Source organism: Onychostruthus taczanowskii, unplaced genomic scaffold (genome assembly GCF_017590055.1).
Source record: "Onychostruthus taczanowskii isolate IOZ18803 unplaced genomic scaffold, ASM1759005v1 scaffold24, whole genome shotgun sequence".
In the NCBI taxonomy this organism is placed as follows: domain Eukaryota; kingdom Metazoa; phylum Chordata; class Aves; order Passeriformes; family Passeridae; genus Onychostruthus; species Onychostruthus taczanowskii.
In genome coordinates, this window is record NW_024499684.1 from 11,511,593 (window position 1) to 11,530,465 (window position 18,873).

The 18,873-nt window shown below is 45.5% G+C and overlaps 1 protein-coding gene across 1 annotated transcript in view; it reads right to left on the reverse strand.

Annotated features, from left to right (window-relative positions):
* Window positions 1-9,588, reverse strand: part of FGF12 (fibroblast growth factor 12) — a 218,665-nt gene extending 209,077 nt beyond the window's left edge. The window contains exon 1 of the mRNA XM_041405875.1: window positions 9,448-9,588. Coding sequence (XP_041261809.1) covers window positions 9,448-9,460 — 13 coding nt within the window. The 5' untranslated portion in view covers window positions 9,461-9,588. The remainder of the gene's footprint in view (window positions 1-9,447) is intronic.
* Between the last annotated feature and the right edge of the window lie 9,285 nt (window positions 9,589-18,873).

Sequence of the window (18,873 nt, forward strand, 5' to 3'; positions counted from 1 at the left end):
AAATTCCCACTGTTTGGCTGACTTGCACAGCACAGAACACTGCCTGCACTAGAAGATCCCCCTGCATGCAAAGCTCAGCATCAGCCTCAATGCCCTGTTCTCAATTTCACAGACAGCAGAGCAGGAGGCTAAATTCTGCACTCAGATCTGCTGTCATCAACCTTAGGGTGGTGCCACAGAAGGGACAATTTAACCAAAACCAGTATTTTCTTACTATAAATAATTAAGATTTTAAACACACTCTGTTCTTTGTCTCTGTATACTGCCCACGGCTGTATGCTTTAGTATGTCAGGCTTGTCCTCACTATTTCTGGGATCCTTCTAATCAAAGGAGGTGGGAAAATCATCCCTAGTACCTTTATTTTCCCTTTTTTAAAGAAATAAACAAAAAACCCCACAAAGTCTTGCTGTTCCTGGATGTTGATATTTTCTGAGAGGGGAATGCACTAAAAGCACCATTTGGGTCTGAGAGCCTGCAATGCATGTTACTGAGAGATGAATCACGCAAATAAAACTGACAGGTAAATATCTGATATCTGGCACTATGTTTAGTAGCAATGGCAGAGACATGTCCCCGCACAGAGCCACTTGCTGTAAGTGTAATTCATAGTCATTTTTAAGATGGGATGGATAATCTGACTTTTGAAGATACCACATAGCAATTTTAATAGCAGCTGCTAACACAAATGTCTCAAGGCTATATAATTTGTACCAATAAAGTAAATTGCCTTCAAAGTGGCAGGAAGAAAGTAAAAGGTAAATAAGCCACAAATGTTTGTTGTTTTAGCATCCCCTTGAACCAATACAAAATTACTTCTTCAAACCTTTACTACTTCTTCAGTAGATAATAACCGAGGTCTAAAGGCAGTTAAATAGGTCTTACGCCTTATCATCAGTATTATTTCCTTTCAGCAAGACATTAGAGACCTGGCCTTTGCCTACTGACCAAATGAGGCATTTACCTAAACCACTGCAAATCAAGAACAGCTCCACGTACTTAACTGAAAATCTTGACTGGAAGAGGAGACTCAGGACAGTAATTTTTAAACTTCTCCGCTGATTTCCCCAGCACTTCTCACATTGCAACAAAATGGTTATAATTTGCAGTATGATATTTCTCCACTGGGGCACACTGATAGGAATAACAAGTTTAAAAATTAACAGATGACTTTGTCAATGCAATTATTTGATAATGTGGCACCAGTTAACGGGCAGTCTCAGAATACCAGGAGCGCTGGTCAATACTAAAAGCGAATGTGAATTCAAGGCCAGAAAATATCTCAAAGCTCAGATTCAGTCTTCAAAGAGATCAAATAAGCTGGAAATATTATAAAAAGCAGGTCTTGCTGAGGAAGCTTATTCTACTGTCAACCCAGTTATGCTGCAATGGCTTGTTAGTATCAAATTAGGAAATCCAAGTCTCCCTTCATGTATAATTAACTTTTTTTCCCCTCCATTTACTGGAAGGTGCTGGATTCTACATTTTTCCTCATTTTGGTATGACTGCTGTTCCCCTGTCACTCACAGTATGGTAGAGCCACTAGCATGTACAAGACTGAATTCAGAGCTATTCTAAAGGGGCAGAGAAATGAACATTTCTGCATCATAGCAAGCACAGTGTGTGCAAAGATTCTCAAGCAGAGAATGAATTCATACTCTATGTGCTCTCCTTGAAAAAATTCAGATGAAACTGAATTTTAAAATACTATCTATGATGAAACAATAATTCTGGATATGTGGAATATGTTGGTGTTTGTTTCTTATTTCTAAAGCCACTGCTGCAAAATATTTGTAACAAGTTTCATACTCACTGAAGTGCTCCCCAAAATATATATTCAGGATTACACATCAATAAAGGATGAAGCTCTGAGGCTGTCCTTCAAAGAAGAACTTTATTCCACTCTGTTCAATTTCATACAGATACAGATTTGTTCTTTCAAGCTGCACAGACACCTGTAACTCCACTCCACCCAAACAAATCACAGCCAAACAACCACCACCACATCTGGATCCTGCTCCTCAATGCCCCAAGTAATGATAAACACAGAAAAGAGAAGTAGAGAGCAGAGTGCCAGTGAGAGGAGGAAGAGGTGAGGTCCAGAATCTGGAACCAAAGAGTTCAAGCTCCTCAGCAGGGTCATGTTAGAGACCAACATCAACTGGAAGATCCCCCAGGGTCTCTAGTTCCACATTTGCTTGCATAGTGGTATCACAACACTTAAGCACACCCATCCTTCCACTAAACTCGTCTGCCTGGACTTGGAGAGAAAAATAAACAGTGATAGCACTTTGCATTGGAGTAAGCATTGCATACAACTCTCAGTGACCAGATGGTCCTCAGTCAACCTGAAGAGGCCTTCCTGCTTGTCAGACTCTTTTGGAAATGCCAGGAAAGTGTTTTTGCATCAATAATACATTCCCAGTGACTGAGAAGGAAGGCAACTTTCCCTCATTATACCAGTAAGACATTCAGCACTTCTGGAGGATTTATGAAGAAAATCCAAGTACCTACATTCAGCAAATTAACCTTACCTATTGAAGGCTGATGGCAGATAAAGCCAGCCTTAAGCCAGCCTCCAGTGGGGGGATGAAACACAGAAGGAAGAAGCACAGCTCAAGGGAAAAAAAAAACCAGCTTTCCAAATTAGAAATGCTGTTCCATGCTTCCCTGATTTCTTGCTTTGCACATGCTATTAAAAATAGCAGGCAGAAACGCCTTACTTCTCCAAGTGCACATCCTGATGCACACACAGCCTCCCTCGGCCACGCGGCGCGCCGCAGGATCGCTCCGGCGCTCCACGGAGCAGCCATCATCTCCAGCCACAAGATCCCTACTGAAACATGACGACACCATAAATGGCTTAATTCAATCTGAAGAGAAAAGCCATAGCTTTCAATGTGCATCCCCACATAAGTATCGAATCATAAGGTTCATCCAAACCAGAGACCTGGGAGAAGAAACTCAATGAATTAGCTGATGATTTGTAGTCTTATTGACTATAAAGAACACAGGGATACAGGAGTTATATTAAAAGGAAACATCCTTGTATCACTGACAGGAAAATAGTCAACTTTTTCTTCAATCATTTTAAGCATAACAGCATTATTAAAGTCTTTACAATTTGAGTGAAAGCATTAATTACTATACCCATCAGGAATATTTTTCATTGTCAAATTGCCTTTTACCATGCTAATAAACACCATGATTTGCATGCAAAAATTAATAATGTTACCTCATTTATAGGTCAAAACACACAGACTAAAATAGTTTCTGCAATTCTCCCTAAATAACTAGCTCTTGCATATCAAGTTTTATGGCACATTACAAATGAGTGCAATTCAGACAAGATTTGAATAACTGAGTAGATAGAGAGGGAAGGATAAGAGCAAATAAGGAAAATCTGGTAAGCTAAGCCTCAAATAAAACAAACTTACCATAAAAAAAAACCAAAAAAAAAACCAACACATTTTTTTAAATATTTCTGGACTCCATGTGACCTAGGGATGAAACAGCTGTATGCAGGTCATTACTCAAAGTATCCAGAGATTATGCCTCCAGCCACTCTGGGTATAAATGGTATGTCAGAACAACTGAATGCATTAAAAAAAATCACTTTCAATTACCCTCGCATTTTGTTCAGTCCAAAAGCAACATCCAGAGTTCCCATGTAACTTATGGAAAAGGGTTGAAGGATTTGGGTATTTTCATAATAGCCTGATGACCAAGTCATGCATCAATTTTTATATTATTTAAGACTATATTTAGGGTCCTCCTCCCACCTTTGTTTAGTAGCATGGAGGGTTTGTTGGTATGGAGGACTATGAGCATGGCCACTTACTTTTTCCCCCCTTAATTACCTGCTGGAGCATGTCAGAGGTCTGTTAGAGCACAGATACGTCCTGGGGTACCACATCTACTTCCCTCAGCATCAGATTGGCTTGGATCACTCTTCTCATTCAGAAGCTGCAGATGCCCACCCACAGTACTTCAGCAGCTATCAAATGATGGTTAATGAAGGTACTGGACTCCTACCTGCTCTTCTAGGTGGCAGCAAATAGCCAAGGTTGGCTCATTTTGCAGGAGCCACACAGCAACCCAAGTTCTTATCTTTCAGCCCGCCCAGGACAGTCATATTTGTGTTGAGCCTAATGTGATTTCTAAAGCATTAGGAATAGACATTTCTCTTCCTTTCTGAAATGCGTTAAAGAAAAGCAAGACTGCAGTGCTAACTTCGTGCCTGACATTCCCCTCCTCTTTTGGTGGAGACTGAGTCTGAAGCGCAGCACCAAAGTAATCTTTCACATCACCCCTCTCCTACCTCAGGGGTAAGGTGATAAGGTCAGGCAATCAAAGTGCTCCCCTGCTATACAGAAAGCTAGTACCTACATTGAAATGCACAGCCTGGGGCATGGGGGAGCAAGCAAAAAAAGATCAGGCCATTTATTTACCTCCCTAAATATGCTTCCCTGTGTCAAACTTCAAGCAGCCAGTTTGAGAACTGCTGGCCTCAGTGACATGCCCTGGATCTCACAAAGCACATCACTATGAAAGGTTGAGAACATGGAGCTGCCTCCTCTGTGGAAAATGCACTGCTCAGAAGAGTCTCTGACTATCTTGACAGAAAAAAAAAACAGTTTTATAACAAAAAGAAAAAGAAAATAGTTTTATTACAAAAGTAACAGTGCCACTATTTTGTTTGTGTTACAAACAAATGCCCAAGATGTCTTTCTTGTGTGACCTGGACTTTCCTAAAGCAATCTGCACTACTCCAACACGTGTGACAGTATATGTGCTGCGACTCACCTCTAGCAAACACAGGACATGTCAGGAAGGTGTATTATGGAGTACAGTTTGACATGAGCATCTCAGACAGCTTCAGGACATGAACTATGTCTTGGATCTTTAAGATCTTTCCTTTGATTGTTGAAGAAAGCCACAAAGGTGGGAACAGCACACAGTAACCTCCAGAACTGCATGTTCTCACTTGCCACCCTCTCTCACCTTGTCCACAAAGTCTGTCTTCAATCCTAACATTCACTGGCTCTTGTTGGGTTTTGATCACAAGTTCTTCAAGGTGAAGATTCTGTCCTTCACAGGCATAGCATGCAGGCAACTGCAAAGAAGAAGCAGGCCCACAATGCTGGGGCTGCTCAAGAAGGCTTCAGAGCACCTCCGGTGGGACAAGATGGATCAAACCACTCCGTCCATTCTCATATCCACAAGACAGCACATTGCAAAGAGCTCAGACCTGTTTGCCAGTCCCAGGAAGGGAAACTCTGTGCCCTGAGTAAATGGGATCTTACTGCTTAAGGCCTTCCACTTAAAGGCCTGAACATCCCGTGTCTATGAACAGCAGCATTGTGGCTTTTCTACAAAGCAAAAATCCTGCTCCCAGCTTTGTGACTGGGAAGAGAACATGACTCAGGTAGCACTACTGTGGCAGCATCTGCCTAGGACAGTCACACTGCAGAGATATCCTCTGCAGACACCTCCTCAAAGCTTTGGGACCCTGAGCAGAGGAGAGCTGTAAGGACAGGTTCCCTGGCTTCTCCCACACAGCCTTCTGAGCATGAGGATGGGGGTTCTGTGGGCAGACCTACTGCAGGGAGAACGTCTCTCCAACAGGACAGGACAATGGCTCAGGGGACTGACAAGAGCACCTCCACATCTCAGCTAACACACCTTAGCTTTGCCGTCCCCATAGACCAGCTGACATGAAAAGTCCTGCTGCATTTCCTAGCTAACAGCATGCATCCTGTGCTGAAGGCAGCCTGCCCAGCCACCCCAGAGCGACCAGTGCCCAGCACCAACTTCCAGGGATAGCAGAGAGCACCAAGAACTGGCTGGGCACCTGAGGAAGGTTCAGACAGGCAGTCTGGCCCTGTCCCCCATACAACATTGACACATCAAAACCCCAGTCCACACCTCAGGCAAGATAAAAATAGTAATCTGTGTTTTCTAGCAGTGAGGGAGAAAGTGATTTCTGTATTTTCAGGAGTAGAAAAAGGATATTGCACCTTCAGAGGAGGGGAGCTCTCCCTGCAGCAAGGCTAGCCTGCAGTCCCTCTCCACTTCATCCAGAACCCCAAGGATCCATTCCACACTGTGCAGCTTGACTCTTGTTCAGCTGATTTCTTTTCCAGCCTCTGAGTCTGAACATCACTGCATGACGTTCCTTCCTCTGCTAAGCATCTTTCTAACTGTGACTGAGGAATCTGGCAAGTGACCAAGTATTCTTTAACCTCCACATTAACTATTGTTAGCTTTGGCAAAGCCCAGCTCCCGGGATGCCTGGTGTGGTATCGCTTACTGCTGCAGCCCACAGGAACTGCTGTAGTGGCGAGATTCAGAGAACAGGGATCAGGTAGCAGATGCAAAACAGAGCTCTCACCCACAGTGCCCTGCATCCCCCACTGCTTAATGAGCTTTGGGAACAGCTACAACTTTTAAGCTCCTTACTTCTGCAAAAGGTTTGGAGACAGTGAATGTGCAGAACAGAGTCAGAGAAGCTGTAAGTTAGATGAGGCCAAATGCTACTTTTAGATCACCAAGATGTGTTGGTAACTTTGCAGCTCCACAGAGTGTTATTTATCTTTTAGGCATGGTGAGGAGATAGAGATGTTTGGCTCTAGCCAGCTTTGTCTGCTGGAAGATGGCACAGGCTGCACCTCCTCCTCAAACCTCAACAGAACCCTCTTGGCTTATGCTCTTACTGCTACATTCCTAACAGTAAAGTCCTTAGTCCCACATCCCACTGCACAAAAACTAGGATATGTCTTTCTCCCCTCATTCTCGTAAGTACATCCAACCAGTGAAATCAGTTATGGCTGCTCTAAGCAGTGCCAGAGATGGTTCTTTAGCCCATTTTTTACTGCAGACTGCAGGCTTTGCAAAGCACCAGCTCCAGCCATATTCACACAACCAAGTTCTACTGATGGCAAATCCTATGCAGAAATGTCCACAGCATTCATCAGGGATAGCTGAATTCAGGGACCAGACGGCAGGTTTTCTTAAACAGACTTTATGTTGCTTAATATAGCACACACTCTTCCTCAGTATCTGCACAACACTGAGTTGGAGATGTTCTGAGATTTGCACTAAGACTGGAGAGGTGGGAGAAAGGCTGCAGGAGGAAGCATTTAAAAAGCAAGAGATGACTTTGGAGAAACATCATCTGCAAGCAACAATCTCCTACCAGAGGACTCGCAGTGCAGAGGCCTGGTTAGTAATGAAAACAAAATGTAAACCAGTGCACAGTCAGGCAATGCAGCTGCAAATCCATCCAGGATTAGTCTCAAAAGCTGAAGATGTGAAGAGTTTAGTCTGGCTCATACCTTTCCTCCGGGGAGATGTCCTGCATTGTGCCTCACTGCACACCTACACAAAACTGCTTCGTGAGACCAGCGCACCACAGGCCTTCTCGTGCCACTCCAACACTACCCAAGTTACAAAAACTACTTCAGTGCCAACACAACTGGATCCCCTGCCGTGAGAAGACTTCCTTTGCCTTCTCATTTCTTCATTGAGATGCCAAAGTTCCTTGTGTATTTCCTTTAAGGTCATCCCTGCTTTAGACCTGTCCCATCTTGGTACCTTGATTTCTGCTGGCTTTGCTCTCAGCAGCCCTTCTTTTTGCACAGACAGAGGAAAGTCAGAGAGTATTTGTTCCCTTCCTCTACCCCATGAAGGAAAATGTTTAGTAGCAGCAAACTGCTCAGAATTTCTTTGCATCAAAATGAGTATTGACTCTTGGGCTTGCCTCATTCCCACTAGCCCTTCCACCAAAGCCAAGCACCCAGAAACATGGACTGCTGTGGAGCCCATCTTGCAACTAATAAACACAAGTACCAGCAGCCCCAAAATCTGCCTCAGCAGACACTCACTGCCAATTCAGGCAGCAACTGCAGCGTAACAGTCACTGTTTGCCCAGGATAGGAGTTGGACAACCCTCCTTCTGGAGATGTTTTTGCTACCAGCTACCTGGATCCTTGTTTTATTGCAGATGTTTCCTTCCTGCTCCCTGCACAACTCCTCCAGCTACACAAGCTCCATCTGAAGTTCCACGGAGAACCTTTTGCCTGCCCCTGTACAGCACGACACGGCACACAGTGTGTTATACTAAATTACAGTCCGTTTGTTTCGCATCAAGGCAAGTACCAACAGGACATTCACAAGGCAAAGATGTGGCCATCTCAGGTTAACTGTGAAAACAGCATGGATAGTACAAAAAATATCTTTAGAGCTAACATGACTGCTGTGAGCTTTTTAATTCAAATAAAGTCTTCACAGATATGCTTTCTTAAGAGGTACTTACGTGTTCCCCAAGCCTTGGTATGTTTATTGATCACTGCCCACAAGAAACTGTACTTTATAGGACATACTGCCTCCTTATGATTGAAATAGCTTCCTTCCTTAATCAGCATATAATCAGATATTCCCACACAGGAGAACTATAGCCCTGATTGACAAGATAGTTACAAAAATAAACCTGGGATTTAAATATAGCTTGCTCGTCTCCCTGGAAGGTATGTAGTATTGTGTTATACAAGTCTACCATAATTTTCCTTGAATTAATATAGTCTATATTGCCCCACTGCCCTGATCGCTATCAATTAAACTGCTCGCAGATTTGTGTTATACAGGAGAGCTGGCAGCTACCTTGGGTGGGAACGACAACTTGCCTTTCCCCTGCATGGACTGACTTACCGCCAGTACTTCATTGGCAATTAACACGTACAGCTTTTGAGTTCATGTACCAGTTGAATGCGTGATTTCCAATGCAATTGTAGAGGTGGATAGGTAAATAAGTGTGCAGGACCACACAGCTATGTATGGAAACAAAACGCATATGTTCAACCTGAAGGGATATACGTGGATGAGATAGCTCTGTATGCAAACGCACAAGCTAGCCAGGCAGGATTTAATTATCTCCTCTTTCTAGGGTGGACAGTTCAATAGCACAATACTCATTGCATTTCTTCCATCTATCAGGATGTTCTCATGTATTAAATATGCAATGTAACGAGGGCAGAGCTCTATAGCCCTGATCTCGTTTCAGAAAAAAAGAAAAATTCGATTTTTTTTTTTTTAAACCCATTCTAATCGTAAAATGCTTTTCATCTGTTAAAAACCTCCCCACTGCTGACTGGCTAAAAAACACGGGACAGACCTCATATTTATTATGCAAATCCTTAGCATTAAGAAAACAAATCACCAACTAACATCTGTCTCGCCCTAAAGGAAAATAAATTTAAAAACCAGCCACCTTTCCCCTCACTCGATAGGCAGCGGGCCGAGCACCCCGCGGGATCGGCAGGGACGCGCCTCCCGCCCGCTCCCCGCCGGTGCTGCAATGTCCCCAGCACAGCGGCAGCCTCGGCCGCCCGGCCCCGCACCGGCCCGGCCACTGCGGTCCTTTCGCCGCCGCCCCCCCGCGCCCGACCCACCTTTCCCTTCCATCGCGGAGCCTTGCGAGCGCCGGGAAGTTGCGGGAAGACGCGCACCCTCCTCAGCCGAGAGCCCGGCGGGCAGAGCCGGCGGCCGCTGCCTCGCTCCGCGGTGGGGACGGCGCTGTCACAGCCCCGGAGCTGCAAGCAAGCAAGCGGCGGGGGGGACGGCGTGAGCCGCCGGGCCCCCCCCGGGAGCCCCCGGGCCGCGCCGGCATCCCGCAGCCGTGCGCCGCCGGCCCCGCTGCTGCAGGAGCGCGGCCGGTCCCGCAGGTGCCCCGCAAACCCCCAGAGCACAGCTGCCACGCCGGGCGGGTCAGGGAGAGCGCGCCGCTCGCCCCCAGCCTCCCTGGACCCTGCGCGCCAGGCTGAGCCCGCACACCTGCAGACTCGGAGAGATCTCTCAGGAGATGCCCAGTCTCAGGTTCAGGCCTTCCCTGGATATGTTGTTTCAAGATTAATTATGCTGATTCGTAAAACATCCACCTCATGGCTAGTTTATGCTTTTCCACCTTTGCATCCAGCCACTGGATTTCACTCATCCTCCAACTCGTTAATAAAATAAGCAGTCCCCTGCTAATAAGTTGATAAAACATTCATACCAGGATCAAGTCACTTTTTTTTTGGAGAACAAAGAGTTCATCCCTGTTAGAAAGTTTCTCCACACTGGAATTACCTCTTAAGTTTTTTTCAGATTTTTAACTTTTGTGCAATGGGGATGGTAAAACCCAGTTCTGTGTTTATGATTTGTGCTACTGAAAAAGCAGCTCATGGCATCCTGGGAGCTACACAAATAGAGGATAGATGGCTCCAGCACGATGTAAGTTTCTAAATACAGGAACAGTAACTCCTTTCTTTTACTGTTCCTGTATACATCCTCTCCTTGTGTTCATATCTTCCCTTGCAAAACACTCAGTAATTACATGGTCTCTCGTTCTGAGGTACTGCAAACCATCCTGCAGACACTACCTATGGGCATTCACATCCCAAAGCCAAACACTGAATTTGGTTATGGAGGTGAACACTGCACACATCATTCCCCTTAGCACACAGCCCAGGCAGTTCAGCAACAACTGCTCCAAGCTCAGCTGTCACCCCACAAAGTGCCAAGTTAAGTTAGAGATGGCCTATTAGTGCAAAAAAACCTCACTAGAAACAGCCCAGGATGAAGACCCAGCACATAAAATTCACATTTTAACTGGCTCCTATCCATTTATTAGATCCTACACTATTGTGAAAAATGACATTAGGGTTTTTTAATTTCAGGACTGAATCGTCAGGTACTGTAGGCAAGCTGTGAGTCAAACTGTGCTATAGAGAACTGATGAAACAGACTTAGAAATTGAAGAAGCAACAGACATTTACTCTGACCTTCTAGTCAAATCATCAATTCTTTCTTTGACTGATGTGGGATCTTATTTCCCTGTTGCTACATCTTTACCCACCATCAATGCCAAACTGACTCAACTACACTTCCAGGGTCAATCTGTGTGCTTTTTCTGAAAAGCAATGAAACAATGACTCATTCAAGGTCTATTAGTCCTCACCAACATTTCATAATACAATCAGATTATACACAAGAGTGCTCCACAATTCCTCAGCCAGTTTTTTATAACTCTTGGACTCAAGTTATCAACTCCCACAGATTAAAATCAGGCAAAATCTCAAAGGACATTAAAGTTCTTGGCATCCAAGTTCAAGAACAACTTTCAACAGATAGAAGAGAAGGCAAAGAAACACCCTAACTTTTAAGGTACAGCCAGGCTGTTTGCCACGAGCACAATCTGAGGCACCATTTGTAATAGCAGGCACTGGAGCAATGAACTAAGAGCCTAATTTCAAGGCTGTGCACTCCCTGGAAAGCTAACAGCCATCAATAACTCAGCTTCACTGAGAAAGCTGGGCAACAGTTCCTAGCTGAAGGCATCAAACTGAGCCCCACTGCCTGTCAGCAGAACACACAAAGAACAAGTTTCTCAAATACAGAAAATGCGTTTTTCCGGTGTCCTGACACAATCAGCCATAATATGCTCCCCACTGGCAAAGGTAGGTTGAGGTTTGGGGTTTTTGTGACGGTCCTGTCAAAGGAGGGGGACATGAATTAGCTGCCCAGAGGTCTCACTTTTGGAGAGCATGGCAAAATTAACTTGTTTGTTTCTGAGATGTGAAGTGTTTCTTCCTTTGAGGTAACAGACGGCAGAAACATAGAACATCCAAACCCACTAATCCACACATTCAATTTTCAATCATAGTTTATCAGAGCTTTCTGGGTCACATCTGGGACATCACAATTTCTCTTCCAAATCATGAAACCATCACACGGCCTTAAGATTCATGTTCTTAAAAAGCCAGCTTGAAGAGAGAAGTCCCTCCCTTTGCTCCTTCAAGGCTTCTCTCCTCAATGCAAAGAAGCAAATTCAAGGGAATAAATCCAGTGACTATTTTCCCTCCCTTGCCATTTACAGGTCATCTTTTAAATTACTTATCAGTAGAAAGAAATATAATATTGGCTGTGCTCTATTCTACATTAAAGTACATCCTGCATTAAAGTTTCAAGCAAGCTGGACCAGCTCAAGTTAGATCACTGTTTCTCATTTAGTCCCTCAGGAAAGTCTGAGCCTACTCTGGCTCTTCAAGTATCAAGCATCAAATAACACCACACACATTAATGGCATCTCAGTAGTGCATCAAGTTCTTCCTCAAACCACAGCAAGAGAAAGCATTGCAGCACTCAGGAGGTGCAGATGTGCTGAGCCTGGAATCCTTCCTATTCACACCCTTTAGCCAAGATGGAAGAACCACCTTTGAAGCACTGCTCTGCTGTGTCAAGCCCACAGGGCTGCCAGGGCTGCTTCCTTCACATGCTCAAGCTTTGGGAGTAAGCTGGAATCACAGTACAATTAAGAAAGTGGCTCAATCCAAGTACAAACCACCTTGTGCAGACCCTGCTCTCCCAAAATGCCTCAGCATATCCTTGGCCCCTGTCATGGCAAGGAGATGGCTATTTGGGAAAGGCAGAGTTATTCCTTCTTGATCTTAGTCCTGAGTGGTTTTTGCAGGGCTGCAAACACAGGGTTTTCATGGCAACGTGTCCTGTTGTTTGATCAGCAGGGCTTTTGCTCAGCCTGTGCTGCTGAAGAGCTGCCCACTGCACCAGACAAACTCACTCAGAAGAGCAGAGAGCTGTCCCCTCTTCCCAGGGGTGGCAGGACAACATGTAAGGTCCTACTGGTGGAGGCAAGGTTCTGCTTGACAAAGAGCTCAGCCTGTACAGGTGAGAGGGAAGAGCAAGGGCTCAGCTTGGCTGCTCCAGACAGAAATAGAAATGTTTCCTGGGCCTTCAGCCCTTGAGGAGTCTGCTGCTCCAGACGTTGATGGTGGATGGTGGGCAGAGCCCACTGCCTGCCCTTGCACCTTTCCATAAGCTGCTGGCTTAGAAACAGCCCTGACCACACACAGGATAAAGCCAAGTGGCCGTTTTGGCACTGCTGCAGATTGTAAGTCCACATGATGATCATACATGGTCTCCCAGCTGCTGCTGCTCCTGCCCATCTGCTACTCTGGCACAGAGCCTCCTTCTCTAAGAGGGAACCTCCATTCCCAGGGGCAGAGACACCAGCCAGCCTGCAAGGTTGTGCAGATAGCCACACATGCTGCCATGCACACATGGGCTACTTTTGCAGGAGGCTGCAAGTGCTAGGAGGGAGCAGAGTGCCAGGGGTGGGATATCATCTGCCCAGTGCCAGCTTCTGGTGATGACCATCCAAAATGGAAAAAAAGGCAAAAAAGGCACAGCCTCAAGAACCAGGTGACCGACTGGCTTCTAGACCAAGCTCTGCACAAAAGCAGCCACAAGTCAGCTTTGCTTTCATTTCAAGAGAGTGCAAATTGAGGTGCCAATGTCTCAGCCTGTTCCCAAACTGCCCAGAAGGCAACTTCAGCACCTAAGTAAGAGTTCCCAGCCAGAGACAGGGCTGCTCTCACTGCAGGCAAGTGAATAGCATTTGTCCTACACAGGGTTTAAAGACAACGTTTCTTAAAGGCAATGGACAGCTCAATCAAAAAGGAATTACACTGACCTCTAGCCAAGAAGGAGAGGTATCTACTAACTTTGAGGTTCAGAGTGGGTCTGACCTCAAAGCCAGCTGCAATGGCAAGCAAGAATAAGCTTCTGAAAGTCCTTTTTTGACCCCTGAAGTATCTATCCAAAACTACCAATGGGCATTGTTAGCTAGCTACTATCGTTAGCCAGCAGAGCAGATTCCTTAAGGACAGAAAAAGAAAACAGCTCTGTACCACACCATGCTCAGAAGATGTCCACGTGCCATGAGCTGTGCTCAGATAAGCACAAGCCAGAGCAGCAGGTTCCAAGAAAGTAGGCCATGACACAGCAGCAGCAGGAAGGACCTCTAACACTACTGAGAAAGCAAAGAGCAGTGGGGAGGGAAAGAGGAGTAAACAGAGACCATAAGTTTTTAATAATATAGGTAGAGTAAAATACAAAAAACATTTTTACAAGCTTTAATCCGTCACCCTGAGAGTGATGTACATAACTTCTGACTATGAACAAAGCACAAATGATTGCTACATCATCAGCTGATGCCACCTCCTTACATCACCCAAGTAATTGCTAGAAGCAGAGGAAGTGCATTAGGAGCTGATGTGTGAAATAAAGACCAAAGTAAGCCACAACCTTTGAGCTAGCTCAGAGTTGAATAACATAAAATTATTGATTAAATGTTGTTGAGATTAATCAGTCAGTATTTTATTAATAAAGGAAAAACACTAATGTCACAAAAGTAACAAAACAAGGGAGAGGTTTTGCAACAAAGTAAAAAATTACTATGGAATGTAATCCTGGATGGGGGAACCATTCTGTTATTGACACAGGAAGTTCCTTCTGAGCACCAGCTTTCTTCTGCTACTATTCTTCATAAACATCTGTATATACCCATTTACACTAACAGGAGTATTGGTGTTGATTTTAATGGTAGACATCTCAACTCCCAATTTTAGTTTTCTGTGAGATATTGAGCACCCCGAGCTCACCAAAATCTTCAGAAGGTGGATGTTGTTTTCAGTCCTTGCAGCAAAATGCTTTGTGTTTTCAGGGCTAACTCTCAGACCCTCTGAGCCCCACTGCAGTCTTCTGGTTACTTAGTATAGTAAATAACTTTCTCAGTTCCTCAACCAGATGGGGACAGGGAGGATGGTGTCTGAAGTCAGGTTGTTATACCACTATAAAAGCTTAAGGATTTCATTTAAGTAGGTAAAACATGAAAATTAGCCGCTGAATGGAGCTCCTTAAGCTCTAGTCCCTTTTTGACTTGATTAGAAAAGGTAATTACCTGCATTTGGAATTTATGTAAGGTAAAAAAATACTTTACAGGGCAGAGGCAGGAAAGAGCTTCCTGCTGACAGCTCAGCCCTCCTAAGAGCCAGGTGCTTGAATGCTTGCAGACAATAGACTATTGTCTATTTTAAGGTCTATAGACCTTAAAATCCTATTTGCCTACACCTATTTCCTACAATTAAAAAAAAAAATCTATTAGCTCATCACTATTCTACAGCCATTAGGGCTGAGTAGCATTCACATTCTTTATCTGCTATTTCAAGAAATCACAACAAGCTGACCTCTGCCAAGGCCCAGAAAGCAATTTCTTTGCCTTATTCCTAGCCCATAAGAGCCATTTCTAGAACATGGATCTCAGACACCACAGTCCTGAGATACCCCCTAAGATGGCTATTCAATGCCAACTGACAACCCCCAAAACCCTAAACATGTGTCAGACTGCTCCAGTGACCCTGATGTAGGGGACAAAAGAGCCTTGACCATGAAGAGTCATCTCTTATCCTGCTCCAACATTTTCTTCCATTTGTCTGTGTTTACCCTGCTCATTTTAATGCTATGTTTTCCAGAATGTAAGAAAATAACAAATGCAATAAAACCCGCAGAGCCAGGACTATTATCATCAGTGTATTCATAGTGCAGCTTTTCCATGCCTCAGGGACTTGGATGTCTGTGATATTTCAGGCTGAAACTCAGTTTGTTCAAATACAAGAGACAGATAAGCACTGCTTGATACCAGTACCACTGACAGACTTTTGGCTGTCCAGTTCAGAGCTTAAACTCCTTTTGGCCTGTGTCATGACAAATAGTGAGAAATCAAATTCAAAGTGAGATGTGCAAGCGAAAAGGCAAAGCCAAGTGACGAAGGGAAAATTACAAAAGCAGAGGGCAATCCTAACTGAACTCACTCTCACCTGAAGGAATGGCAAGAAGAGTCCTTCGGAGTGAAGCTCTTCACTGGGGAGTTCAGCTGCCTCACCCATCTGCTCAACCAAACCTCATGCCTTTAACCCAAGCCTTACAAAGCATGATTGCTTAGAAGGAGCTCAGCAAGTGAGTACAACTCTCCTTCTTTCTAAACATTGCAGCAGCATTTTCAAAGTAACAGTTAAATATAAATGTAGAAAACAGTGGAGACTCAAGAAAGAATCTGGAATTGCACTCAGGGTAGCCAGCAAGTTACTTCAATTTTTTTCATTCTACAGCTGTTCCCCACCTCTGCTCTGTTGCAGACCTTCCAGCAAAGGATGAAGCAACACTGAGATCACGGGCAGCATTTGTAACCTGCTGCCTGTTAGATGTTTAAACAGACTGCAGCAAGTGTAGCCCTGAGTTGGAAGAGCCACATGCTCCTGGGAAGAGTCTTCCTTTATTCTACAGAGCTTAACACATGTCAGGTATGAGAGGCTGATTTTCCCATCAAGGAGAGATGTCCAAGCTGGGTTTGAGAGGCATTTTCAAGAACCAAGTCCTGAAAGCACTCACACCTAGGTGAAATCAGAAAGGCTCCTGTTTCTCTACCCGTCTTCCACCCATGTCCTGCTGTGGCCCAGAAGCCCTGGAATAGCAGAGGTTTTTAGCTGTCAGTGCTACCTACACACACTTGCCATGCAGACCAGAGCTGGCCATAAAAGCTTGGCCAGCTAAGAGGCTGCACAGGAGCACAGTCCAGCCACTGCCCATCCCAGCCATGCCCAAAGCTGATCCCCTTTGGCTCCAGGAGGGTCAAAATAGCATCACTATTGCCCTTTCCCAGAATATCATTTTCTACTGCACATAAAATTAGCCTTTTCTGCCCAGCATTTCTTAGCTGACTGATGAGCAAAAAGTGTATTTCTCTTTCTTAGTCAAAGTGGTTACCCTTTAAAACTTAAATACCAGAACCAAGCAGCAGCTTCAGCAAACAGTGCTAAGAGGACATTCCTCTATTTGTCAGAGGACCAGCTGCACAGATACTGAATGGTGAGGAAAAAAACCCAGCAATCCCTTGGGCACGTTTACAGTATTTGCTGCATTAGGGGTCAGGTTTGTAGAACACCAGCACCACCAGATATTTCTTCTGGGCTTGAGAAAGGATCACCTTGAAATCAACACTCAGCATAGACAGAGGAGGCCTGGGATCACTCTCACCAAGAAGGAGAAACTGTGTCAGTAAAAGGAAAAGGTGCCACTGAAGATCTGTGTGGTGTGGGAGAAGCATGCATTAAAATAGCTGTGACCTGAGAATCCAGTTCCATATTCAAGTTAAGTGACTGCACATTGAGGGCCTTGCAGCAATGTCAGTTGTCACTGGAAAAGCAGGAATGGACTGAAGGTGAGGGGACACTGGAAAGCTCTGATTGAAGCAAACACCTGGGTCTGCACAAAGATCTTCCAGATCTTCCCCTCTCCTTCTGTTCTCAGACTGAGGAGAGGGGACAAGGCAGCCACAAACACAATTTACTGCTTGGATTAGATCAGTCAAATAAGATGTAAAGGGAGGAGAGAAGGAGCCCAAGGACAGAGTGATATAGGACACTTGAACAAATTTAGATTGCAAAAGGCCAAAGGGAAAAACAGCATTCTCCAAGGAACTTTGTGGATAACAGTCCAGGGAGAGAAGGGAAGAACAGAGGAGTAACATCCCAAGTGATAAGAGTAAGGACATGAAAGGAAAGAAGGGCTGGCTGCTGAAAGCACTTTGCAAGTCAAGGTGCAGTATTTAGAGAAACATGTGGGGGCTTGAATAGCAAGTTTGTTTTTTTAAGGAAGAGCTGCCAGAAGAGAGGGTGGGCTGAAGGGAAAGAATAACAGCATGGATAGGAATAGATATAGGGAGTCTGGAAGACGGGAGAAGGTGCTGGAGCTCACATCCAAGACACAAGGACAAGAAAGAAGAGCATATCATCTTGAATTTCTTTTTAAATGTAGAAGAAGTAGAAGAGATTTGGTCAGAAAAAGAAATGAAGGCAGAGGAGGAAGGTTTGGACTGACTCAAGGTGGCAGGAAGCCAGTTGTGACTGAATCCCATGCCAACAAGAAAGCTAGAGAAGGAAAACTATTTAGTCAGCAAGGTGGCAAAACTGAAAAAGTTTAGCACACTCAGCATGGCAATACAGTGTGAGACCCTCCAAGTAAGAGGAGCAGAAGCCCAGGTTAGAGTGAAAAAGCACTGGAAATCAACAAGTACCACATTGCAGTGGAGGAGACAAGAGGTTCAGGATGAGAGATCAGCTGCAGCAAACAAGAGGACTGACAGCAAGGAAACAAGAAGATGCATTATCAAGGCTGAGAGCACTAGAAACACCAAGTGATGAGATGTGCAGCCAAGCTGGGGGGGGCAGGAATTAAAAAAAAAAAAAAAAGCCAGCAAGTGGGAAAAGCAGAAAATCAATTGAATCGTTTTCCTGAGGAAGATTTTTTCCTGTCAGCATCAAGAAAGCACCGTCAAAGGGCTCCAGACTAAAAGCACTTGCTGGAAACAATGCTTGATCCTGAAGATTTCCCACATCGTGAGTAATAACATCCTCAGTGCAGGGGTCGGAGCCCCACTGTAAGGCGCAGCCCCGGGGAGGAGCGGCGCTGAACCGGAGCTGTGCGGGCTCCTTCCCGAGGCAGATCCCGGCTGCGAGCTCCAGCCAAGCAGTCTCCCCCGCTCGCGGCTGCAGCCCTCCTACGTGCACGAAGCACTGCAATTCTGACAGACACGAGCCACGTTTGCCACATGAAGGCAAAGCTCATCTCCCTGCCCGCTGCCACCTGCTATTCCTCCCCTTCCCGCAGCACCCATTCTCTCCTATTGAGTTTTTTTTTCCCCCAACTCCTCCTCCCCGTGCGCTTTCCACCGCTCCAGAGCGCTCAGGCACAGCAGAGCGCCGCGGCTGCCCCGCTCCGGGCCGGGGATCCCGCCCGGCTGCCCCGCTCCCCCGCGGCCCCGTTCTCCTGGCCCCGCGGGCTCACGAGGCCCCGCTCCCCCCAGGCTCCTGAGGCTCCGCTCCCCCGAAGACCCCGGGCTCCCGAGACCCCGCTCGCTCCCCCAGCCTCTCTCCGCCCAGGCTCTCGAAGCCCCGCTCCCCGGGCCCCCGCTCCCCACGCAC